This window comes from Callorhinchus milii, unplaced genomic scaffold (genome assembly GCF_018977255.1).
Source record: "Callorhinchus milii isolate IMCB2004 unplaced genomic scaffold, IMCB_Cmil_1.0 Scaffold28, whole genome shotgun sequence".
In the NCBI taxonomy this organism is placed as follows: Eukaryota; Metazoa; Chordata; class Chondrichthyes; order Chimaeriformes; family Callorhinchidae; genus Callorhinchus; species Callorhinchus milii.
In genome coordinates this window covers 4050371-4075411 of record NW_024704769.1, presented here as the reverse complement: position 1 = coordinate 4075411, position 25041 = coordinate 4050371, and the positions used below count along the sequence as shown (strand labels likewise).

Below are 25041 nucleotides of genomic sequence, written 5' to 3'. Positions count from 1 at the left end.
GGGTCAAACCCAAGGAACACAGGAAGAGGAGGAGGCCATTCAGCCCCTTGAGCCTGTTCCTACGTTCCGCCATTCTATTAGATCGTGGGTGGTCGGGCCTTCAGCCTCTCTGCCCCCTACCCTTTAGAACTCCATCCCAGTCCCTTCGCTTTGCCCCCTCCCTCAAGCCCTGTCTGAAGACCCTTCGCTTTGACCACACCTTAAGTCACTCCTGCCCTCCACCCCTCCTGGTCCCAACCCCGAGCTCAGGTGCACATCCTTGACTGTCCAGAGCCTTGGGACATTCTCCTGACATGAAAGGCTCTGTGTAAATGTTGTGTGTTGTTACATTGAAATAACAGTGTGCACAACCTCTCCCTCCCCACCACCAGCACAACACATTTCACTGCAGAAAGAATGTTATTTAGTGAGCGCTTTATTGAGCCGTTGTCTTGGATTTAGACGAATACAGCACACACACACACAGCAGAGCGGGTGAAACCTGGCGAGTGGGGCAGCAGTTGTTCCTTATCCAACATCGTTGACCGTCTCAGGGATATCCCTGAGCTGCATAAAGAGAATAATAATCCTTGCATTTGATATAGTGCCTTGTCACGTTGTTGAGACGTCGCAAAGAACTTCACAGAATACACCGTAAAGAGAATTGACTGTATTTTGTGGGCGAAACCCGGCAGCCAATTGCGCTCACAGCGTCCCCACAAACAGTCGTGGATTGAGTGACCAAATTATTAATATTTTCTGAAGGAATTATTATCCCCGGAAAAGCGATCCGCCAATCGACTAACAACCGGGTTCGCATTGCAGCTCATAACCCCAGGAGACTGTCGGAGGCGAGCTACGCTGACCTTTGTTTTAATATATATATTTATAATTTAAAAAATCAGTGGTTGATAAGATTCTGAATTAAGCCTTCCAGTGCCGTCAGTGCTAACATTAGACAACACCAGCGTCAGGATATGATTGTTACAGCAACAAACAGTGTCAGTCCTGGTGAGGTGGACGCTTTGCGAGGGTGCGTTGGTCAGCGAGTGACTGGCCAGCCGGACGGCTGTGGGAATCACAGGCTGGGACTTTACGTGGAGCAGCCGGTAGCGAGTTCAGCTTCGTATCTCCAGATGGCGATATCCCCGTCGTCGCTGCAGGAAGCCAGCAGCCCGGGCTGCTTGGGGTTCCAGGCCACACAGTTGACGTCCTGGGCGTGTGCTTTGGGGACGTGGGCCACGAGGGAGAAGGTGGGCTGATGGGGGTCCGAGTTGGGGTCCTCCTCGAAGACGCGTATCGCATCATCGCCGCACGCAGTTGCTATGGCTCCGGTGTTCGGACACCTGCAACGGATTCAAAGGTAAGTCCCTGTATCACTCATTTTCTGAGTTACCTAACCTTATTAATAACAATAATAATCCTTGCATTTAATGTAGCGCCTTATCACATAGTCGAGACGTCTCAAAGCGCTTCACAGGATTTACTGTTAAGCGTAGTGACTGTACATGTTGTGAGGGAAACACAACAGCCAACTGAACACAGCAGTGTCCCACAAACAGTCGCGGATCGAGTGACCACATTATTATTATTTACTTATTGAAGGGATTATTACCCCACAAAGTAATTCGCCAATCGACAAACAACTGGGAGTTGAGGTACAGATCAGCCGTGATCTTACAGAATTGCGGAACATGCTCCGAGGGCCTGAATGGCCTCCGCCTGTTCCTATTATTTGGCTGTGATGCCAATTCTTTGAAGGCTCACAAATAAGAAATCTATGGCCTCTTAAATGAACTGTTGGGCGGCAGAGTTTTGAATGGTTTGGTGCTTGTGTTCTTGAAAATCTCTTAACAGGATTTCAGACTCACCAGGAAACGTCATAGACAGTGCGGGTGTGGTAACCGGACAAGGTGCAGATACATTTCCAGCAGGAATTAGAGCCATTGCACATTACACCTGTGTTAGAAACAGTCAAAGTCACCACAAAGCCAATAATAATAATACTTACATTTAATACAGATCCTAACAATTCGTCGAGACGTCTCAAAGCGCTTCACAGAATATACTGTAAAGTGCTGTGACTGTGTATTTTGTGGACGAAACGGGGCAGCCAATTGCGCATAGCAGTGTTGTGGATTAATTGACCCAATTTTTTGGGGGAGAGGGATTATTACTCCCAGAAAGCGATCCGCCAATCGATCAACTAACAAACCGGGTTCCTACTTACTGCTAAGTAAACAGGCGGCTGTGTGGAGTAAGGAAACTTGCCTAAGGTTTTGCCTGCCTAGGGATTGAACCCGGGTCCTCTCGCTTGTGAGGCGAGTGGTCTAACCACTGCAGTACAGGACTGATTATTAATTCTATTTAACGGATACTCACAGAAGGGTTAAAACAACAAATGATTCTGTGTGGAATACCGGTTGAATAGTAAATTATATAACTGAAAGCCCCAGATACATCAACAACAACAATTTGCACTATACAGCACACCTCACGCATGGCAACCTCCCAGCAAGCTTGACAGTGGCGGAGGCTGACACCGAGCCGGTGGTGGGAGAGGAGCTGTCAGTCGGTGCAGTCGAAGAGGAAGGTTTTCAGGCGCGACCTCAAGGTGGGAAGGATGGGGCAAGGCTGGAGGGATAGAGGGAGAGTGTTTTGGGAACAGAGGAGCTTACCCTGCTCGTTCCCCGGCTTGTACTCTTTCCAGATTTTCAGAGTTTTGTCATCGCTGCAGGAGGCCAATCGATCCCCGTTCTGATCAAACGCGATGCTCCACACTGTGGACTCGTGTCCTTCCAGTGTGTCGAAACAAACCCAGTCATCGTCCTCCTCTTTGTACAGCTTAATACTGTTGTCATAACTCCCAGATACCAACAGCTGGTTAGATTTCAGAAATACACAGTCAACATCTGCTCTGGATCACTCTTCAATCACAATCATTAGTCAGGAGGTGATGGGTTGAAGCCCTTACATTGTCTAAGCGGACTCTCCAATACAGCACTCGGGAGGGGGGGTGGGGGTCCTGGATTGTCAGAGACGCCGACCTTCAGATGAGATGTTAAACCTTACTCCCCGTCTGCCTGAAAGATCTTCCGCTGGGCTATTCCAAAAGAGAAGGGAATTTCTCCCCTCTCCCTCTCTTGGTGTCCTGGCCAACAATCCCCCTGATAAATTTGGTCACTCAATCCACGACTGTTTGTGGGACACTGCTGTGCGCAATTGGCTGCCACGTTTCGCCCACAAAATAGTCACTACACTTTACAGTATAACCTATGAAGCGTTTTTGAGATGTTTTGACGATGTGATAAGGCACGATATCAAATGCAAGGATTATTATGTTATATTTGCAATTGCCCGGTGTACAGTTGCATGTAAAACCCTTGCGTTTAGATAGAAGTATTTTACATTCACTCAAAACAGAAATGTAGGACAGCACAGAGTGTACCCAGTGCTGTACAGTCTCTCACCTCTCCGTTCGGGTGCCAGATGACATGTTTGACATCCTGGGTGTGGGCATTGAGCACACTCACACACTCGTACTCATCCTCCTCATCCACTGAAAGAGAAAGAAAAATCAGTAACAGATTATCCAACCTGGAGCTCAGGACTCCTTCAACACGTTTCCTGAAATACGTTCCCTCTCTCCCTCCTCCCCTCCAGACCAGACAATCTTATTCACTGACAATCTTCAACAAGCAGGTTGTCAGAAACTGATAATAATAGTAATAATCCTTCCATTTGATATAGCGCCTTATGTCATTGAGACATCTCAAAGTGCTTCAGGTTAGATTGTTAAAATGTAGTGACCGTGTGTTTTGTGTTTTGTGGGTGAAACGCGGCAGCCAGGAGTAATAAAACTTGCCTATGGTTTCGCTCTGCCCGGGAATCAAACCCAGGTTCTCTCGCTTGCGAGGTGAGGGCACTAACCACTACTCTATGGGACTTTTGATCCATTTCGATAGCCATTTTCTCACCTTCCCAAACCCACACACTTTTGTCACGACTGCAGGTCGCCAGCAGGTTGCCTGACGGAGCCCAAGCGACAGACTTCACCTCGTTCTCGTGTCCTTCCAACGTTGTAATGCACTGTGTGAAGGAAATACTGGGAGTCAGCAGGTAACCTCCAACCTGCAGTCAGCTGTGCTTTTGTGAGATCTGATCTTACCCCCCACCCCACCGCCAGTTACCAGAACAGTTCTGCGTCAGCTATTCGGAGGCATGTGTGTGACTCCAATCATTGACACATCGCTGGGAGATGCGTGAGAGAAAGAACGAGACGGATTGCGATAGAGAGAACGAGACAGACTGATTGAAAGAGAGAAACAGAATGAGACAGACTGCGATATAGAGCGCCAGTCCCTCGGGCCGTCTCCCGATGTGAAGGGCACTACAGAAATGTAATTTTGCATTGTGTAGACAAGAGAGCAGCAGGAACCCTGACTAACGATCCGTCTCATTAACCCGGGCCGAAGAGAGCGAATAGCTGCTCAGACCGCAGCCAGACTGAGATTAATGCTCTTCCTTACCTCAAAGCCGCCATCCTGCTTCCTCCAGATACAGGTCGTTGCGTCGAAGCTGACTGAGGCCAAGTAGTTCCCACAGGGAGACCAGGCCACCTTCCTCACAGTGCGCTGGTGCCCATCCTCCAACACCCACTTACACACCCACTCCGTCCCTGGGGGAGAGAGAGAGAGGGAGAGAGACAAACGTCAGCACAAGGTAGCAGGTAGGGTTGCCTTGTGACCGTTTTTTGCACAGCTTTGCCAATCCACCTTAAATCTATAAAGCACTTTGAGACGTCCTGACGATGTGATCAGACTCTACATCAAACTCAAGAAATTATTATTATTATTATTACTACAATGAAACTCACGCAAGTCTGATCTATATAAATTGCACAACTGCCCAAGTCGCGTTCGAGAGCTTATATTCTGTGCCAGGTTTGACATACTTTGCACAAGTCCTGGTAAATGTCTGGTGCCAACTAATAACGACTTACCAGTTGGGAGTTAGGTGTGAGTCGTGTCAAACTTGCCGAGAGCGTAAACTCTTGAACGGGTTTACATTAATAATAATAATAATAATAATAATCCTTGCATTTGATGTAGCGCCTTTTATCCTCTTACCCTAAGTCGGGCTTCTCTAAGTGACTCTTTAAAGAAGAAAATCCGGTCACTCAAACCACGGCCGCTCGTGGGGACGCCGCCGGGCGCAACCGGCTGCCACCCCCCCCCTCCCCCCCCCGTTTCGCCCACAAATCAGTCGGCGGCAATACCCGGCGAAGCGCTTGGGGACGTCTCGAGGACGTGATGAGGCGCCGTATCAAACGCCAGCGTTGCCGTCATCGCGCACCGAAGCCCCTTCACGGGGACACCCCGTAAAGCGTAGTGACCGTGTGCTTCCGTGGGCGAAACATTGGGGCAAACCTACGACTTAGGGCGAGTATACGATTTACACAGATCAGAGTTACAGGCCCCTCCCTCCCCCCAGCCCCGGGGGCCCCCCCTCTGGCTCACCCTCCGAGGCCCAGACCCGCACGGCCCGGTCCCCGCCGCACGAGGCGAGCAGTGACCCCGCGGGGCTCCAGGCCGTGAACCAGGCCCGCGAGTCCGGGTGGCCCGCGAGCCGCCCCTCCAGCTTCAGCCGCTGCTTCATCGCGCGTCCAGCGGCCGCGCAGGCGCCGTCCTCTCCCCGGGCAGCAGCCCCGCCCGCATTTGCCCGGAGGACCTCTTCGGAGCGGCCGCTGATTGGACGCCTATCGCCGTCCATCAAGTCTCCGCGCGGTCCCGCCTTTCCCCGCCCCACCACCGCATCCCATGTCGTCGATTGGCTGGAGGACCTCTTCGGAGCGGCCGCTGGTTGGTCGCCTATCGCCGTCCATCAAGTCTCCGCGCGGTCCCGCCTACCCCTCCCACCACCACACACCATGTCGTCGATTGGCTGGAGGACCTCTTCGGAGCGGCCGCTGATTGGACACCGCTGCCGCCAGTCAGTTCGGCCCCCGCTGCGCGCGAGGGAAACCGTTGACGTCAGATGCGTCGGCTGCGGCCGTTGGAGCAGCAGCGACTCGGAGCGGCGCCGACCCATCATGTACGGACCCGCGGGGCCGGGAGGCCGGAGGCGGCGCGGGGGCGGCGGCGCTCGGCCTAAGCAGACGGAGCGGAGCCTGGCCTCGGCGCTGCCCGGGGCCCTGTCCATCACGGCGCTGTGCACGGCCCTGGCGGAGCCCGCGTGGCTGCGACTCCACGGCGGCGTCTGCCCGCGTCAGGAGCTCGGGGTGTCTGACGTGTTGGGGCCGGTCAGCGAGGCCCTGCTGGAGGGTGAGAGAGAGAGGGGGAGACACCGGGGGGCGGAGGGGCGGTCAGTAATGTTACAATCCCGTAGTTATATTGTCTGTTGGTGGGGGCGGCGCTGTCTGTCGCCTTTCGCCTACGCAACGCACAGTCACTACACTTTACAGCGTATCCCGTGAAGCGCTCTGAGACGTCCGGACGCCGTGATCAGGTGCGGGGTCACATGCCAGGACGCGGTCCAAAAGGAGGGTCCACCCTCAGCCGCTCTGCCTCTCCCCCCCCTCCCCCCCCCACTCCCCCCCCACCGCCTCCTCCTCTCGGATCACGACTGAAGACTTTCCTCTTCCACCGTGTTACGGCCCTCACCGTCCCCACCGTCCCCACTGCCCCCACCACTCCCACTGCCCCCACCGCCCCCACTGCCCCCACTGGCCCCTCCGCCCCCACCGTGGTGCTCCCGTCACTGTCCGGCGCTCGGGGACGCTGTCCCGGTTGAAGGGCGCTGTGTAAACACATGTTATTGCTGTGTCTCGTCTGAGGACGTGTGTCCGAGGACAGGCCATCCGCCCTCACTGCCGCTCGCTGCTGAACGTCAGGAGAGGGTCTAAATTTGAAATGAGTTACAGAAAGAACCCACATTTCTATGGTGCCTCGTGTCGAAGCGTTTCACTATCGGCTGCGCTAGTTTGAATCCTTATTATTATAAAGTCGGCAAAGAGGGTCACAAGTCCGTACGTAGAGTGATATGATCCTGAACAGGACAGGATGTTGGTTTTAATGCATCATCTGACAGGGTTGTGCCGAGTTGCTGTCTGACGTGTACAGAGGTTTAATTTTGCTCACTCCTTCCCAGATTACTGTATGAACCCTCAGACCATTCTCCTGCTGCGGGTCATCGCTGCCTTCTGCTTCCTGGGTATCATCTGCAGTCTCTCTGCATTCCTGCTTGACGTTTTTGGACCCAAACACCCAGCGTTGAAAATCACGCGCAGATACGCGTTTGCACACATTCTGACCGGTGAGTAACATGGAAGTCAGTGACGGACATCCACCCGACATGAAAAGTACAATATAAATGCAACTTGTTGTTGAAGTTTGTTTGCAGTTGGGTGTGGTTTCTTTTGCCTGTTACATTGCGTAACTTGGAACATATTATGATGACGTATTATGCCTGCTTTCCTGTGTCATTTAATTGCTGGAGAAGTATTTAGCACCAACTTCCTTCTCAGATTGGATTCTAGTTAATAGGCTTTGCTGCTTATGGATCAGGAGACGGTGTGTACGTTTAGTAAGCAGGAAATGATGAATTGTAAATGGTGACCACCACATCCTCACCCTTAAGGCTTCTCAAGGCTAAACAAGAACTACCCCTTGGGTTAGCTGAACTGTCTGTTCCCAAGCTGTCTGTTTCCAACCTTTAAGTTTCCTTACTCCACACAAATGCCTCTGTTTACTAGCAGTAAGTAGTAACCTGGTTGTTAGTCGATTGGCGGATCGCTTTCCAGGGGTAGTAATCCCTTCCAAAAAAAACAATAATGTGGTCACTCAATCCACAGCTGTTTGTGGGACGCTGCTGTGCACGGTTGGCAGCTGCGTATCGCCCACAAAAACACACAATCATTACGCTTAACAGTATATTCTGTGAAGCGCTTTGAGACGTCTCGAAGACGTGATAAGGCACTATGTCAAATGCAAGGATTATTAGTGGTAGTATTATTATCCTGGATAGATGAGACTTATTTACACCAACGCCAAGACGTGAGCATCAGACCGAGAAAGAAATAGCCAGTGTGCTGTGCAGTGTAACCGCGGTGGCTTTACCTCGCTCACCGGCTTTCCCTCTTGCAGTCCTGCAGTGTGCCACAGTGATTGGCTTCTGCTACTGGGCCTCAGAGCTGATCCTGGCCCTCCAACAACAGCACAAGAAGTACCACGGTTCCCTGGTGTACGTGACCTTTGCCGTCAGCTTCTACCTGGTGGCTGGAGCCGGAGGAGCCTCCATTCTGGCCACAGCGGCCAACTTGCTGCGTCACTATCCCACCGAGGAGGAGGAGCAGGCGCTGGAGCTGCTGTCAGAGATGGAGGAGAACGAACCATATCCAGTAGAGTACGAGATTGTCAACCAGTTCCAACCTCCACCCGCTTATACACCGTGAACGCTAGGACGTGTGTGTATGTGTGTCATTCATTCCCCTGCGTATCTCCAGTCTGTCACGCTTCACTCAGCCTTCTTTTCATACGGTTGTGAGTTTCCTGTCGATCACACTTTCCGCCAACCTTTCCTCACCCTCAAAGCCGACTCCTACGTTCCGCACTGACTATGTGCTGCCCATCTCCACCTCGCAAAGGAAATGTTGTCTTCTCTCCTGAACCTAACAAATGATCCCTGTTCTTGCACATAACTTTCTGACGAGATTTACATTTTTCCGACCTGCAAACTGGCTTCAAACTGGGTTTCGACGACTGTGTAAAAAAAAGGAAGTAACATTTTTTGTAAACTTTTTTATTTTAGAAAATAAACACGTCTCTTATTTCATGATATTATAAATAAACCAGAAAGTTCCGCTGTGATTAAACTTCACGATTATTCCTTCCTTCTTGGTGCAGTAAAACTCGCATAAGTCTGATCTGTATCAATCGTATAACCGCCTGTCTTACATCTGCCCCAAGTCCCTTTGAATTTCCTATTACTTATAGGTTTGACATAACTCATACTTTGCATTAGTCATATTCAGTGTATGATCCCAACTGATACAACTTGTGTGAGGTTTACTGTAATGTTTCAATTATATTTTAAGTCACTTTCAAGAAGATTAATCCCTTTCATAGGGTGATGATGTGGACCTTTGCCGTCAAGTGAATTGCAGGACAGCTGTAGGTCACACAAGCCTGAGGGGTTGGGATGCGTCACTCATACACTGGTGTGAAGATTTTCAGTCGTTCAGCGGAGATTGAGTAAAATTGGAACCATCCTGCTAACTCCAGCAACTTGCATTTATATATTGCCCCTTCACATGGGCTTAAACTACTGTGTGTAAGTGAAAGGGACCTGTTTATTGGGGGGAGGGGGTAAGAAAGAGCAGAGGCACGTATGTGTATTTTAGTATTGTAATCGTTGAGAAACGAGAAGGATTGTCGTCTTGACTTGTGTGTCTCACTGGTGAATTGGGACCTGTTTTTGTGAAATGTTGTAATGATCTCTGTGCTCAGCCCATTCGGATTATTGGTCCATTGTTAGTAAAGATCAAGACAAAATGCTGACATCAACTGATAGCAATACATCAAAGCTTGTTATTCGGGGTCTTTTTACAATAGAAATCTGATGGTGGGTTGACTATTGAGCCAGACACTTTCTGGGTCATGTGTTATCCTGGATTGTGAGAGCAGTCCCTTGAAAGTAGCTGTGAGTCTGGCCCAGCTACTGAATGTGGACATTCAGAGGAAGGCAGGATATTTGCAAACAAAATCCACCATTTGGGTCAGAACCTCAATGGTCATTCAACTGCGAGTCTTGGTGAGACTAACTGTGAATTTGCAGACAGCTATTTGCCAGTGCAGTGTTCACTGTTCAGACCAGTGCATCAGCCACACACACAGAACCACGATTCCCTCAGGAGAAAGCAACGCGATTGCTCAGAGGGAGGGACTCTGAACGATCATCACCAATGTGCACACTGTGAGTTGCCAAAAACCGAGACAGAAACTGCTCGATCAGTCTGTCTGTCTGCTGATGGTTTGCTGGTCTAAAGATTCACTGTTGGGGAGTTTCCTGCTCAGTGTCTAATTAAACCTCAGAGTGGGAAATCAATGGACTGTTGTTTCTCCTTCAATTCGAAAGCCGATGGACAAGAGCTTAATTGTTGTGATTTAATGCCATATGTCGTCACGCACGAGCACTGTGAAAGGTGCTCATTCCTGGCCATAAGCTTAGCGTTGTCAAACCATTACTCTGTTCACATCCCAAAGAACTTCCAAGCTAACCTATGCAGGGTAGCCTCAGTATATCATCCCCATGATATCATCCCCGTGCATGTGCTCTGAATCCAGATGTAATGGAAGACAACTTCAGTTAGCTGGGAACGATTAACTAACAGCCCAGTAAGCTGCCAGATGAGAGATTTTATATAAAGTTTATTAGAAAGTAAAATACCAACAAAATTCTAACTACATAATTGCACATGAGATCAGTTATTTACAAGGAGAAGCTTCAATGTCCCAAACACACTCCACATTGAGGTGGTGGACTGGCTCAGGCCGCCTGACTGACAGGCCCAGGAGATCTGCTTGTCTTCAGTAGGTAGGGAATGATGTGTAGAGAACTGACAGTCCTGTAGATGATCATCATCTGGAGACGAGAGGAAATGCAGAGAAAAGGCGGACAGTTCTAGACTTCATCACAGCTGAAGCCTGCTTGTGTAAAGGTGACCAGGATGGGACCCGGACAAGATCAGATCCCTTGTTTTATGAGGACATCAGACAAGTCTTCCTGTCCTAGGATCTCCAGATTCTGGGGAAAAAAACAATGAAATAGTTTAAACGTCTTTTCTAGATGCACGTGTACACCCCCCACCCCAGTCAGAACAGCCTCAACACAGAACAGCCTTCCTGCTCTAGATTGACTCAGTCGCTGACATTGACTCTCTTCTGTTTGGCACAAGAGACAGAAGTAGATTACTAAACCCCAAATTTTTCTTCAAGTTGAAATCATTCCCAGGCGGGACGAAACCTCAGGCAAACTTCCTTACTTACTCCACATGCCCCTGTTTACCGAGCAGTAAGTAGGAACCTGGTTGTTAGTTGATTGGCTGATCACTTTCCGGGGTAATAATCCCTCCAAAAAATAATAATGTGGTCACTCAACCCACGACTGTTTGTTGGACACTGCTGTGTGTAATTGGCTGCCCCGTTTCAGCCACAAAATACACAGTGAATCCACTTTATGGTATATCCTGTGAAGCACTTTTGAGACGTCTCAACGATGTGATAAGGCGCTATATCAAATATGAGGATTAGTATCATAATTAAAGCCTGAGAGTTGCTTACCTTCTCGTTGGCTAAGTGGAGCAAACAAGCGAAGGCCAAGGGAATGGAGAGATTCTTTGCCATTGAGTTAGGTAACCTGCAGCCAGAGGAGAGATCTCATCAGAGAAGCAGCAACACAGCCCAGTGCCCCGGTGTTACTCAGTGTGGAAGCCCTCTCCCACACACGGCTTCCACCACCCATGTGTGTGTGGAGTTTTCATAGTAAAACAGTTCTTTAACAAAGCAAGTATAATTGCTGATGGAGCTGAAATGAGGCGAGTTAATAACTCAAGGGTTTACCTTTCAAACAGACGCTTGGTGATGGCTGTAAAGCTTTGTTCTCCTTTCACAGCGTCCACCAGAATCTCCTCAGTGATGCCGTTCTGTTACAACAACAACAAAATTACATTTGTATGACAACAAATATCAATTACATGGCGCCTTTCAGGTCAGGAGGGCGTCCCAAGGCGCTGGAGAGTCAGGGATCCGCACCGGAGCTGGTGGTTGGGATCAGGAGGGGTGGAGGGTGCGGGTAGAAAGATGACCGAAGGGGCGGACAAAGAGGAGGGTCTTGAGAGGGTTTATGAAGGAGGCAAGGGAGGGGGAGAGGTGAAGAGACTGTGGGTTGGGGTCCCAGAGGGATGGGCAGGGTGGGGGAGGTGGAGCAAGCCGGACAAGACAAGTCAATGCTTTGAATGGGACCTCAGTAGGAGAGGGACTGGAGTCACAGCAGAGCAGCTCACACGGTGAGGTGGGGATTGCTGCTCTCCTCTCAGAGACGGGATCGCACTGTGAGACTCCTTCCAACTGGTCACTCAAACCACGACTGTTTGTGGGGCACTGCTGTGCCCAATTGGCTGCCGTGCTTTACCCATAAAATACACGGTCACTACACTTTACAATGAGAGGCGCTTTGAGACGTGATAAGGCGCTGTATCAAATACAAGGATTATTATTATTTTCAGATTGTGCCACCTCACCTCTCTCTCTGGCACTTCTGTCAGCAGCTGCCACATGTTCTGTTTCAGCCGCTTCACATCCACCTTTTTGGCAGTTTTTTCATAATTCAGTAGGATTTTATTGACCTGTAAGATTCAGAGTTGGGATTATAGTCACTCAATCCTGTGAAAAGGCGCTATATCAAATACAAGGATTATTATTATTATAATCCACACTATTCAATGGTGTGATTAATTCTATATCAAATGCAAGGATTATATTAAGCATTATATCTAAATATAGACGTACGTCTTTGCATTTCAGCCAATCAGCAGAGCTTGAGTGAGTGGCAGAGTGAATGAGTTTCCAGACAGACAGACAAACCAGAGAGTTTAAGTGCTTTGAGACGTCCCCCCCATCGTGAAATATAAATGTTCCGAGGTGTTAGCACAGATGTCTCGATTGTGATCGCTGGAGAAAGCCTGAACATAGGTCCCTCGAGCTCCAGCAGAGGAGCAGGCCCGTCTGACTGCAGTTATAGAGATGTCTCTAACCCACTTACTCTGTGAGGCTCTGCCACCAGGTTTTCTCCTCTGTACGTGGTGATGTTCAGTTGGTTGCTGCCGGGCTCGATGCCGCACTCTCCTTGCTCCAGCCCTGCGTCAGCTACAAACCCATCCTGTTCATCATCACTGTCAATCTGCGGGGAACAGGGGGAGAGGTCACTGTCTGCTGTGAGGAGAAACTACAGCTACAGACCTGGCACTGGGAGGGAGGGAGGGAGGGAGGAAGGGTTAACAACAGGGGAGATGAGCTCCTGTTGAGACCTCAGTCACCCACCTGAACTCCGGGGCAGAAGTTGGAGGTGTCGTTGGCGTTGTTATAATCGTATTCCCCGATTCCCTCGTCCTGCTCTGAGGAGACGCTCTCAGGCACCGTCCACTTCAGCTGCAGACAGGCCATCAGATAAACACTGGTGAGAATCCGTTCATCGCAGTGACAAATAGTAATAATCCTTGCATTCGATATCATCTTTGAGACATCTCAAAGCGCTTCACAGGATATACTGTAAAGTGTAGTCACTGTGTATTTTGTGGACGAAACGCGGCAGATAATTGCCCCTCCCACAAACAGTCACGGATTGAATTACTGGGGAAACAGACAGCCAATGTCAACACGCGTTTGATTACCGTGATGGAAGGTTTGAGAGACAAGCGGATGAGGTGGTCTGGATTGTAGTGGAAATCTGCTGGCAGCGTGGTCAGCTTTTTACTGTGTTTGCCCAGAGCAGCGTGCGAGATGATTGTGGAAGCCTGGAGGAGACAGTCACACCCTAAACATCACCACCACAACAACACATTACATTTACACAGCGCCTTTCACGTCAGGAGGACATTCCAAGGCGCTGGACAGTCAGGGAATTGGACACAGACCATATCAGCCCCATTCAGAAATAGTCCCAACCACACATGAACACTGACGCACCCGTCACCCACCAGTTTGATTGTCACTTGCTGAATATTGTGATGTACGAACCTTGGTCTTTCTGAAATAAGTCTCGAAGACTATTTCCTCGTTAAGATCAATTTCAAAGCTTTTCTTGGCTGTTTTTTTCCTGGTCTCACCGACAGTAACAACGTCTGCTGGAGCACGGGAGGAGGGAGGGGAAAGAGAGACTGTTACTGAGAATGCTTTACAACATTGTGTTAATTTGTACATAATAACAATAACCCTTGCATTTGATATTATCACATTGTTGAGATGTCTCCAAGTGCTTCACTGAATTTACAGTAAAGTGTAGTGACTGTGTATTTTGTTTATGCACAGCAGCGTTTCCCAAACAGCCTTGGAGTGAGCAACCAATTTTATTTTAGGGGATTGTCGACCAGAACATTGGGGGAGAGAGAGAAGCTCCCTTCTCTTTTCGAATAGTGCCGCGGGATCTTTAACATCCACCTGAACAGGCAGATGGAGAACTCAGTTTAACGTCTCATCCAAAGGACAATGCAGCCTCTCCCCCAGCGCTGGACTGTTTGATTCCAAGTCCCAACGTGGGGGATCCAACCCACAACCTTCTGACTCAGAGGTGAGAGCGTTACCAACTGCACCAGGATGACACGCAGATAACCTGTGATGTGTCTCTCACTGCACTCTCACCACGAGGTGATGGGACTGACCTTTGTGGCGAGCTCGGAACCGCCAGTGTTCTGGCCCTGCCCACATCTTCATCATCCTCGGGCTGAAGTAGGAGTATTCCCCTGGCTGCTGTGACAGCTGCAGACACAAGCTCCCAAAATCACCAGCTCCCAGAGTCACCACTTCCTGGCTGTAAGACACACATAAAACATTTTCATCAGGCAACACTGATCTAAAATGTTACTGAGGGGAAGTGCATTCAGAAACGTGGTATAAACAAGAACTGTATCCAAACCTGTACCAGTGCTCAGCACCTCTTGCTCACACTTCAATCTTTGCTGAAAGGCAGCAAGGATAAGTCACTCACTGCAGCCACATGGAATGCCATGTTGTAGTTACAACGACAGTGCCAGAGGTAAGGTTTTGTGTCCAGCGATTGAGAGGATACAGAGGAGAGCAACCAAAACGATAGAGGGGATGGAGGACTTGACTATGAGGAGCGATTAGGTCAACTTGATATACTCATGCTAGAGAAAAGAAGGTTGAGAGGTGATATTATCGCAGGCTTTAAAATTCTAAAGTTGAACAGATAATGTAGACCATGATAAGATGTTTTATCTTCTCCTGAACAGTTGATCTAGAGGACACGGCCTGCGATTGAAGGGGGGAAATTCAATGCAATAGATTTCTGTTAAGAAATAATATCAAGATACAGTATATAGTTTGGGACATGACATGTGCAAGAGACTGCCAGGATCGTGGAAGGCAAACTGGATGGCCTTCTTTTGTCGAGCAAACTCTTAAATTCCACCTCGTACATAGTTTCAGCCGCACATTGCTGTTCTCAGCCTGCACGTACTGTGAAGTTTAGTGAAGACCTTTACCTGACGCCCACTCGATCAATCTTGCAGGCTTCCCTGTGCTCTGTAAACGTGGTGCCCCCCTGGTCTCCCCCTCCACCATCATCGTCGCACAGGTCCCCGTCAAACGCGTCCTCGGGGGCATCATCCTGGTCCCCAAACTCCGGCTCCGCGTCCATGTCAAACAAGTGCTCGCTTTTCTTGAATCTGTCCATTATTGACGAGACCAACTGCAGAGCATCAATGAGATACACACAGTTAAGTTTAAATGTACAGTTAACTAACCAGAGGTGTCAGGCCAAAATACAGCCGCTGTAATGTGTTGTTGTTTACCTGCTGATCTTCAGCTTCACTATCCCACTTTGTGAACTGAAAGTCTTCAAACGAAGGACAGATGCGCTTGCCTTCCACAGACTGCTGAAGGGCTGACAGACATTAAACAGACACTCAGTCAGACACAGACACAACACATTGCATTTATAGAGCACATTTCACATCCAGGCGTAAACCAGGCGTCCGACTTGGATTAAGTAGGACTTGATCAGATTGTAAGGGGATGGTCAGAAACTGGCATAACTTACTATTAACTACACACATACGCGCATACACAAACACACACATAGCATGAAGATACATTCCCTGTTCTTCCTCTCACATACATTTCAAGAGAAGCTGGAAGCACAACTGTTTCTCACCGACTAACCGAGGGACGGGATTAAAAACAAAAGTCTTGCGTGTTAATAATAATAATAATCCTTGCATTTGCTATAGCGCCTTTCACGCCATTCAGATGTCTCAATGCGCTTCATTGGATATACTGTAAAGTGGAATGACTGTGTACTTTGTGGGTGATATCGCACCTTTACATCAGGAGGACGTCTCAAAAGTGCCCGAGTGAACATTGTATCACACCAGAAGAGTCAGGGTTAAACCTACCTGCGAGACCTGAAATCTCCACATATGTTAGAGGCACTGGCGGTGGAGCAGGGCCGGTCTGAAGGAGTTTCACGTCGGAATCGAACAGTAACTCGGAGCAGTGTCCATACGTCTGCAGGTTCATCAGAAACACCCCCATCGTACTGCCCTCGTCAAAGGAGAAGGCCGCTTTTTGGAACATGGGATCATTCTACAAATCACAAGAAATAGGACTAAATCTACAGATCGACTCATTTTAAACCTAAAATCAGCTGATAAACTTTTAAACTGCCCTTTTTTAGAAGCAACTACCATCCACCACATCAATAAAATCATACTTGATGTTAGAAGAGATGCCTAAAGAGAGATCAGTCAAGCTTTGAATCACTTTCCGTTAACCCAGTCGGCAACATGGACAGGACCAGGCTGATTTGCCATCCCCTCACGTTCACTGGTGAGTTACCCAGCTCCAAGCACCCAGGAAGCCACACAGCAGTAATAAGATGCCATCCACCAAAGGAGGAAATTGAGACGAAGCACACACTTACCTCACATTTTATGTCCGCTGCACTGTACGTAATGTTGTTCAGATTTTGCTCAATGGTTTTGTATGAGTGTTTTTTTCTCCACTGCTTCTGGGGATTTTTTGGGTTCCCGTCGGCATCGAGCTTGTTCCGGCTGCTCTCTGCGCACAGACACAGGATGTCACATTGGGTTTAAACATCGCACAGAAAAAAATCACATTACAGTGAGTTTAAACAGAATAAGTTTAATAATAATAAACCTTGCATTTGATATAGCACCTTATCACGTCATTGAGACGTCTCAAAGCACTTCACAGGATCCACTGTAAAGTGTAGTCACTGTGTGTTTTGCGGGCAGACTGGAAGCAAGTGTGGGATGAGCAAGTGTAAAGAGAAGGCTACCCTATTTCTGAGCAATGCTTTTTAAATTTTCTGTTTCTTTCTACCATTTAAAAAAAAGCCAATTGCAGTTGCTCACCTTCAGCCTTATCTGCAGTCTCTGGGTTCTTACCCAGGCCTCCGAGAACTCTGAACACATCGGAGTGAATGGCGTCCACTCGCACAGCGTAGATCTTAGCACTGGCATCCAACGTGCCGGCTGCCATCTGCAAACCATGAGTCAACAATATAATAGGATATAATAAGGCTGGCCATACCCCATCAGCCAGAACAAATTATTCCCTTACATTATACAGAAAACAGAAGTCAGAGTCTCGGATTGAACAGGGAGCCCAGAGTAGGAAGGTAAGTAGGAACTGAACACGTTTCAGCACACTGTGACTCTCTAACCTTGAAGTTGATGAGTTCAGAGTCTCTCTCCTTGAGGAGGTCGGCCATGTAATCTATCAGGTGAAGACCAAAGGCATTCTTTGCGGTGATTTTCTACAAGAAAAAATAATACTAATAATCCTTGTATTCGGTATAGCGTCTTTCGTGTCGGGAGGACGTCTCAAAAGTGCCTCACAGGATTTAATACAAAGTATAGCACACAAATGCAAATTAGATTTGCTTTCAAAAGCAAATGAGATAGGTTTCTGTTAGGTAATAATACACAGTATATAGTTTGAGACACAACATGTCAAGCGGCTGCCAGGACAATGGAAGGCAAACAAGATGGACCTTGGTCTTCTTTTCGCCAGCAAATTCTTGTGTTCAAATGGGAAGCATTAAAGAGGCAAAGCTTCCTGTCGGAGCAAATCAAATAACATTTTAATATTCTAGATCCAAGAACTACAAATAGACAATATCTTTTTTTTAAAATGGAACAGTAACACACAGTTTCTTGGAGAAACATCCAATTGTAAAACTGAGCACAAATATCACTTGACTTACATTTTCGGAGCACAGTTTGATACAGGTTGAGTAATGCTCTGATATCTGGTTATTTGACAGAGTGGCATTGCAGAATTGTGGTGTGCTCCTGAAACAAACACACACGCACACAAACACAAGGTCAGGATCAGTTAGCCTCCTGGACAACACAGCAACAAGACTGTACGGCAAGATTCAGGACACAATATGTGCCCATTGCACATTTTTCTAATAACAGACTGATGTCGTCACATTGGTGAAAACTAATCAGCCCAATCCCAACAATGCCAAAGTCATCGCATTACATCAACAACCACAAATGACATTTAGACATTTACACGGCGCCTTTCCCGTCAGGAGGACGTCCCAAGGCGCTGGACAGTCAGTGATTTGTTTCCGAGCTAGAGGTTGGGATCAGGAGGGGTAGAGAGAGGGCAGGGGTAGGAGAGTGACCTAAGGTGCTGTCAAAGATCTTCAGATGGGCCTTGAAGGAGTCAAGTAAGGGGGCGAAGGCAGAGAGACTGCAGGATGGGGTTCCAAAGGGTGGGGGCAAAGAGGCTGAAGGTCCGGCTACCGATGGTGGGGCGGGCGGGGCCGGGCGGAACTTGGAGTGCACCATTTTATTATTTGACTTTATTCTTATTTTATTGCCACGGACGAGGCAAGTGGGGATCCCACCTCGTCGCCGGCGACACCAGAGGGCTCTCGGTGTTGCTCAGCTGGAGATCGATCAGCCTGGAGCGTCGCCGCTCTCTTCTCTCGCGTTCGTCGTCGTTCCCCGCCACGCTCAGCAGCATGGCGGCCCCGGCGCTCTGCACCGCTTGCCGCTTTGCGCCCGAAGACGCAGAGGCGCGCTCGGCCATCTTGTCCCCCTGGAACTGTGGGGTGGAGGTAGTCATCGCCACCTGTGAACCAAACACTCGCTGGTCAGCAGAGGCGCCGTCAAGTCAAGTCAAGTCTTGATGATGATTTATATTATTATTATTATTGTTGTGTGGCGCAGACACCGGAAGCGCTGCGGCCGTTCTGATTGGCCACCGGCTGCGGGAGGCCGGGCGGTGATTGGTCGGTCTGGTTAGTGACGCGCTGAGGGAGGGGAATCCCTGGGGAAACCCTGTCAGTGTCAGCGCACAGACTGAGGGGTGGGAGTGACTGGAGGGGTCTGAGAGCAGCTCTCACACACACACACACACACACCACACACCGAGGAGCCTCCAGCCCGGGACCCCCCCCCCCCCCCCTGGTCGGCCCTGTCTGCCCCCACCACAGCCTCCGAGAATGTAGGGAGGAAACCAGACGCCTCCATTGCTGTGAGACTTAACATTCTCTGCTCAAAAAAAAAGCAAACCCCGGGATTATTGATGCACCCATTTCAGTGGTGTAACGGTGAGCGAACGGGTGCATTTTATCTCTCTTTCTTCGGATACTGTCTCTTTCTCTCTCTCTCTCTCTGCGTTCTCTCTGGCTGAAAGCCTGTGTGTGCACGGTTTATTTTGTTGCAAGGGGCGTGGGTCTGTCTGTCTGTCTGTCTGTCTGACTGTGTGTCTGTAAATGAAAAAAAAACCGAACCCTCGAGAGAACACAATGAGACAGACCCGCAGAGCCCTTCTCCGGGGCTGGGCTTTGTCTCTCATTCCCAGCCTGGCAGTCACACACACAGACAGACACACAGACAGACAGACAGAGAGACAGAGAGAGCCCTTCAACCGAAAGCAATGTTGGGAGGGCACCCAGGGCCCATATGTTTTGAATGATCGATCGCCAAATCTGATTAAAGGGCCGTCTGCGGGTGAGAGATGCATGTACTCAAAATATAGACGGGAGTAAGTAGGGTTAGCTGCAGCGAGGCCATCTGTGTGTGTGTGCATGGCGTGGAAGGGATTACCAGCTGCATTTTCTGTTGTGACACCTGGGTGTGTGTGAAGGACACCCACAAAGGGAAGAGGAAAGCGTTTGCAGAGAGAGGAGGGATGGAATGCCTTAAAATGGGTTTCAGTGAAGCGTGAGCTTGGCCAAGGTTGGGATATTTCAAAGCTGGAGAGCGGTCGGAGGAAGGGAAGAAGATTGCTGTTAAAAAGGGGGTGAGGTTTCTAACAGAGGAGAAATAGGAGAGACAATGGGATGGATTTTGATTTCCATACAATGAGAATGTGGGAGGACAAGCAGCCAGGGGTAGGGGAGGTTGGCAGATGGAACCCTTAGGCAAGTAACGCTATGTTTACCTCGCAGTGAGCATCACTGGCTGTTAGTCAATTGGCGGATTGCTTTTCCGGGGGTAATAAACCCTTCAAAAAAAAATGTAAAATAATAATGTGGAATGTAGGAACATAGGAACAGGAGGAGGTCATTCAGCCCATCGAGCCTGTTCCACCATTCTATGACTGATCTGTACCTCGACTCCAATTACCCGCCTTTGCCCCCATAGGATCGAACCCACAACCTTCTGACTCAGAGGTGAGAGCGTTACCAACTGCACCAGGATGACACGCAGATAACCTGTGATGTGTCTCTCACTGCACTCTCACCACGAGGTGATGGGACTGACCTTTGTGGCGAGCTCGGAACCGCCAGTGTTCTGGCCCTGCCCACATCTTCATCATCCTCGGGCTGAAGTAGGAGTATTCCCCTGGCTGCTGTGACAGCTGCAGACACAAGCTCCCAAAATCACCAGCTCCCAGAGTCACCACTTCCTGGCTGTAAGACACACATAAAACATTTTCATCAGGCAACACTGATCTAAAATGTTACTGAGGGGAAGTGCATTCAGAAACGTGGTATAAACAAGAACTGTATCCAAACCTGTACCAGTGCTCAGCACCTCTTGCTCACACTTCAATCTTGCTGAAAGGCAGCAAGGATAAGTCACTCACTGCAGCCACATGGAATGCCATGTTGTAGTTACAACGACAGTGCCAGAGGTAAGGTTTTGTGTCCAGCGATTGAGAGGATACAGAGGAGAGCAACCAAAACGATAGAGGGGATGGAAGGACTTGACTATGAGGAGCGATTAGGTCAACTTGATATACTCATGCTAGAGAAAAGAAGGTTGAGAGGTGATATTATCGCAGGCTTTAAAATTCTAAAGTTGAACAGATAATGTAGACCATGATAAGATGTTTTATCTTCTCCTGAACAGTTGATCTAGAGGACACGGCCTGCGATTGAAGGGGGGAAATTCAATGCAATAGATTTCTGTTAAGAAATAATATCAAGATACAGTATATAGTTTGGGACATGACATGTGCAAGAGACTGCCAGGATCGTGGAAGGCAAACTGGATGGCCTTCTTTTGTCAAGCAAACTCTTAAATTCCACCTCGTACATAGTTTCAGCTGCACATTGCTGTTCTCAGCCTGCACGTACTGTGGGAGTTTAGTGAAGACCTTTACCTGACGCCCACTCGATCAATCTTGCAGGCTTCCCTGTGCTCTGTAAACGTGGTGCCCCCCTGGTCTCCCCCTCCACCATCATCGTCGCACAGGTCCCCTCAAACGCGTCCTCGGGGGCATCATCCTGGTCCCCAAACTCCGGCTCCGCGTCCATGTCAAACAAGTGCTCGCTTTTCTTGAATCTGTCCATTATTGACGAGACCAACTGCAGAGCATCAATGAGATACACACAGTTAGTTTAAATGTACAGTTAACTAACCAGAGGTGTCAGGCCAAAATACAGCCGCTGTAATGTGTTGTTGTTTACCTGCTGATCTTCAGCTTCACTATCCCACTTTGTGAACTGAAAGTCTTCAAACGAAGGACAGATGCGCTTGCCTTCCACAGACTGCTGAAGGGCTGACAGACATTAAACAGACACTCAGTCAGACACAGACACAACACATTGCATTTATAGAGCAATTTCACATCCAGGCGTAAACCAGGCGTCCGACTTGGATTAAGTAGGACTTGATCAGATTGTAAGGGGATGGTCAGAAACTGGCATAATTACTATTAACTACACACATACGCGCATACACAAACACACACATAGCATGAAGATACATTCCCTGTTCTTCCTCTCACATACATTTCAAGAGAAGCTGGAAGTACAACTGTTTCTCACCGACTAACCGAGAGACGGGATTAAAAACAAAGTCTTGCGTGTTAATAATAATAATAATCCTTGCATTTGCTATAGCGCCTTTCACGCCATTCAGATGTCTCAATGCGCTTCATTGGATATACTGTAAAGTGGAATGACTGTGTACTTTGTGGGTGATATCGCACCTTTACATCAGGAGGACGTCTCAAAAGTGCCCGAGTGAACATTGTATCACACCAGAAGAGTCAGGGTTAAACCTACCTGCGAGACCTGAAATCTCCACATATGTTAGAGGCACTGGCGGTGGAGCAGGGCCGGTCTGAAGGAGTTTCACGTCGGAATCGAACAGTAACTCGGAGCAGTGTCCATACGTCTGCAGGTTCATCAGAAACACCCCATCGTACTTCCCTCGTCAAAGGAGAAGGCCGCTTTTTGGAACATGGGATCATTCTACAAATCACAAGAAATAGGACTAGATCTACAGATCGACTCATCTTAAACCTAAAATCAGCTGATAAACTTTTAAACTGCCCTTTTTTAGAAGCAACTACCATCCACCACATCAATAAAAATCATACTTGATGTTAGAACAGATGCCTAAAGAGAGATCAGTCAAGCTTTGAATCACTTTCCGTTAACCCAGTCGGCAACATGGACAGGACCAGGCTGATTTGCCATCCCCTCACGTTCACTGGTGAGTTACCCAGCTCCAAGCACCCAGGAAGCCACACAGCAGTAATGAGATGCCATCCACCAAAGGAGGAAATTGAGACGAAGCACACACTTACCTCACATTTTATGTCCGCTGCACTGTACGTAATGTTGTTCAGATTTTGCTCAATGGTTTTGTATGAGTGTTTTTTTCTCCACTGCTTCTGGGGATTTTTTGGGTTCCCGTCGGCATCGAGCTTGTTCCGGCTGCTCTCTGCGCACAGACACAGGATGTCACATTGGGTTTAAACATCGCACAGAAAAAAATCACATTACAGTGAGTTTAAACAGAATAAGTTTAATAATAATAAACCTTGCATTTGATATAGCACCTTATCACGTCATTGAGACGTCTCAAAGCACTTCACAGGATCCACTGTAAAGTGTAGTCACTGTGTGTTTTGTGGGCAGACTGGAAGCAAGTGTGGGATGAGCAAGTGTAAAGAGAAGGCTACCCTATTTCTGCTTTTTAAATTTTCTGTTTCTTTCTACCATTTAAAAAAAAGCCAATTGCAGTTGCTCACCTTCAGCCTTATCTGCAGTCTCTGGGTTCTTACCCAGGCCTCCGAGAACTCTGAACACATCGGAGTGAATGGCGTCCACTCGCACAGCGTAGATCTTAGCACTGGCATCCAACGTGCCGGCTGCCATCTGCAAACCATGAGTCAACAATATAATAGGATATAATAAGGCTGGCCATACCCCATCAGCCGGAACAAATTATTCCATTACATTATACAGAAAACAGAAGTCAGAGTCTTGGATTAAACAGGAGCCCAGAGTAGGAAGATAAGTAGGAACTGAACACGTTTCAGCACACTGTGACTCTCTAACCTTGAAGTTGATGAGTTCAGAGTCTCTCTCCTTGAGGAGGTCGGCCATGTAATCTATCAGGTGAAGACCAAAGGCATTCTTTGCGGTGATTTTCTACAAGAAAAAATAATACTAATAATCCTTGTATTCGGTATAGCGTCTTTCGTGTCGGGAGGACGTCTCAAAAGTGCCTCACAGGATTTAATACAAAGTATAGCACACAAATGCAAATTAGATTTGCTTTCAAAAGCAAATGAGATAGGTTTCTGTTAGGTAATAATACACAGTATATAGTTTGAGACACAACATGTCAAGCGGCTGCCAGGACAATGGAAGGCAAACAAGATGGACCTTGGTCTTCTTTTCGCCAGCAAATTCTTGTGTTCAAATGGGAAGCATTAAAGAGGCAAAGCTTCCTGTCGGAGCAAATCAAATAACATTTTAATATTCTAGATCCAAGAACTACAAATAGACAATATCTTTTTTTTAAAATGGAACAGTAACACACAGTTTCTTGGAGAAACATCCAATTGTAAAACTGAGCACAAATATCACTTGACTTACATTTTCGGAGCACAGTTTGATACAGGTTGAGTAATGCTCTGATATCTGGTTATTTGACAGAGTGGCATTGCAGAATTGTGGTGTGCTCCTGAAACAAACACACACGCACACAAACACAAGGTCAGGATCAGTTAGCCTCCTGGACAACACAGCAACAAGACTGTACGCAAGATTCAGGACACAATATGTGCCCATTGCACATTTTTCTAATAACAGACTGATGTCGTCACATTGGTGAAAACTAATCAGCCCAATCCCAACAATGCCAAAGTCATCGCATTACAACAACAACCACAAATGACATTTAGACATTTACACGGCGCCTTTCCCGTCAGGAGGACGTCCCAAGGCGCTGGACAGTCAGTGATTTGTTTCCGAGCTAGAGGTTGGGATCAGGAGGGGTAGAGAGAGGGCAGGGGTAGGAGAGTGACCTAAGGTGCTGTCAAAGATCTTCAGATGGGCCTTGAAGGAGTCAAGTAAGGGGGCGAAGGCAGAGAGACTGCAGGATGGGGTTCCAAAGGTGGGGGCAAAGAGGCTGAAGGTCCGGCTACCGATGGTGGGGCGGGCGGGGCCGGGCGGAACTTGGAGTGCACCATTTTATTATTTGACTTTATTCTTATTTTATTGCCACGGACGAGGCAAGTGGGGATCCCACCTCGTCGCCGGCGACACCAGAGGGCTCTCGGTGTTGCTCAGCTGGAGATCGATCAGCCTGGAGCGTCGCCGCTCTCTTCTCTCGCGTTCGTCGTCGTTCCCCGCCACGCTCAGCAGCATGGCGGCCCCGGCGCTCTGCACCGCTTGCCGCTTTGCGCCCGAAGACGCAGAGGCGCGCTCGGCCATCTTGTCCCCCTGGAACTGTGGGGTGGAGGTAGTCATCGCCACCTGTGAACCAAACACTCGCTGGTCAGCAGAGGCGCCGTCAAGTCAAGTCAAGTC

General features: G+C 48.5%; 4 protein-coding genes across 6 annotated transcripts in view; 2 read left to right on the top strand and 2 right to left on the bottom strand.

The window, feature by feature from the left end:
- Positions 1–399: 399 nt before the first annotated feature.
- On the bottom strand, positions 400–5673 carry ciao1 (cytosolic iron-sulfur assembly component 1). Its single transcript, XM_007907440.2, has 7 exons — positions 5499–5673; positions 4509–4657; positions 3957–4068; positions 3450–3538; positions 2658–2859; positions 1851–1938; positions 400–1325 (listed from the first exon to the last, which is right to left on the bottom strand). The coding sequence occupies exons 1-7, from the start codon at positions 5635–5637 to the stop codon at positions 1073–1075; spliced, it is 1032 nt and encodes a 343-aa protein (XP_007905631.1). The 5' UTR covers positions 5638–5673; the 3' UTR covers positions 400–1072.
- Positions 5674–6015: 342 nt separating this feature from the next.
- Positions 6016–8846, top strand: tmem127 (transmembrane protein 127). The gene is made up of 3 exons (XM_007907439.2): positions 6016–6302; positions 7129–7293; positions 8124–8846. Exons 1-3 carry the CDS (start codon positions 6071–6073, stop codon positions 8429–8431), a joined length of 705 nt encoding a protein of 234 aa, XP_007905630.1. The 5' UTR covers positions 6016–6070; the 3' UTR covers positions 8432–8846.
- Positions 8847–10386: 1540 nt separating this feature from the next.
- On the bottom strand, positions 10387–18887 carry ncaph (non-SMC condensin I complex, subunit H). Of its 2 annotated transcripts, none has more exons than XM_007907437.2 (17): positions 18661–18887; positions 18004–18091; positions 17461–17553; positions 17150–17276; positions 16696–16832; positions 16169–16358; positions 15566–15657; positions 15257–15462; positions 14414–14562; positions 13773–13879; positions 13427–13549; positions 13077–13184; positions 12799–12936; positions 12278–12382; positions 11598–11680; positions 11319–11394; positions 10387–10782 (listed from the first exon to the last, which is right to left on the bottom strand). In XM_007907437.2, exons 1-17 carry the CDS (start codon positions 18879–18881, stop codon positions 10723–10725), a joined length of 2103 nt encoding a protein of 700 aa, XP_007905628.2. In that variant the 5' UTR covers positions 18882–18887; the 3' UTR covers positions 10387–10722. The 2 variants fall into 2 exon arrangements, with proteins under 2 accessions (XP_007905628.2, XP_042200380.1); XM_042344446.1 differs by having other exon boundaries at positions 13773–13876.
- Positions 18888–19243: 356 nt separating this feature from the next.
- The window catches only part of rnf122 (ring finger protein 122), a 10928-nt gene continuing 5130 nt past the window's right edge, over positions 19244–25041 (top strand). The window contains exon 1 of one of the 2 annotated variants that reach the window (XM_007894232.2): positions 19244–19368. In XM_007894232.2, coding sequence (XP_007892423.1) covers positions 19344–19368 — 25 coding nt within the window. In that variant the 5' untranslated portion in view covers positions 19244–19343. Of the gene's footprint in view, positions 19369–19687; positions 20185–25041 lie in introns of those variants that run through there. The other variant, XM_007894233.2, reaches the window with a different exon arrangement.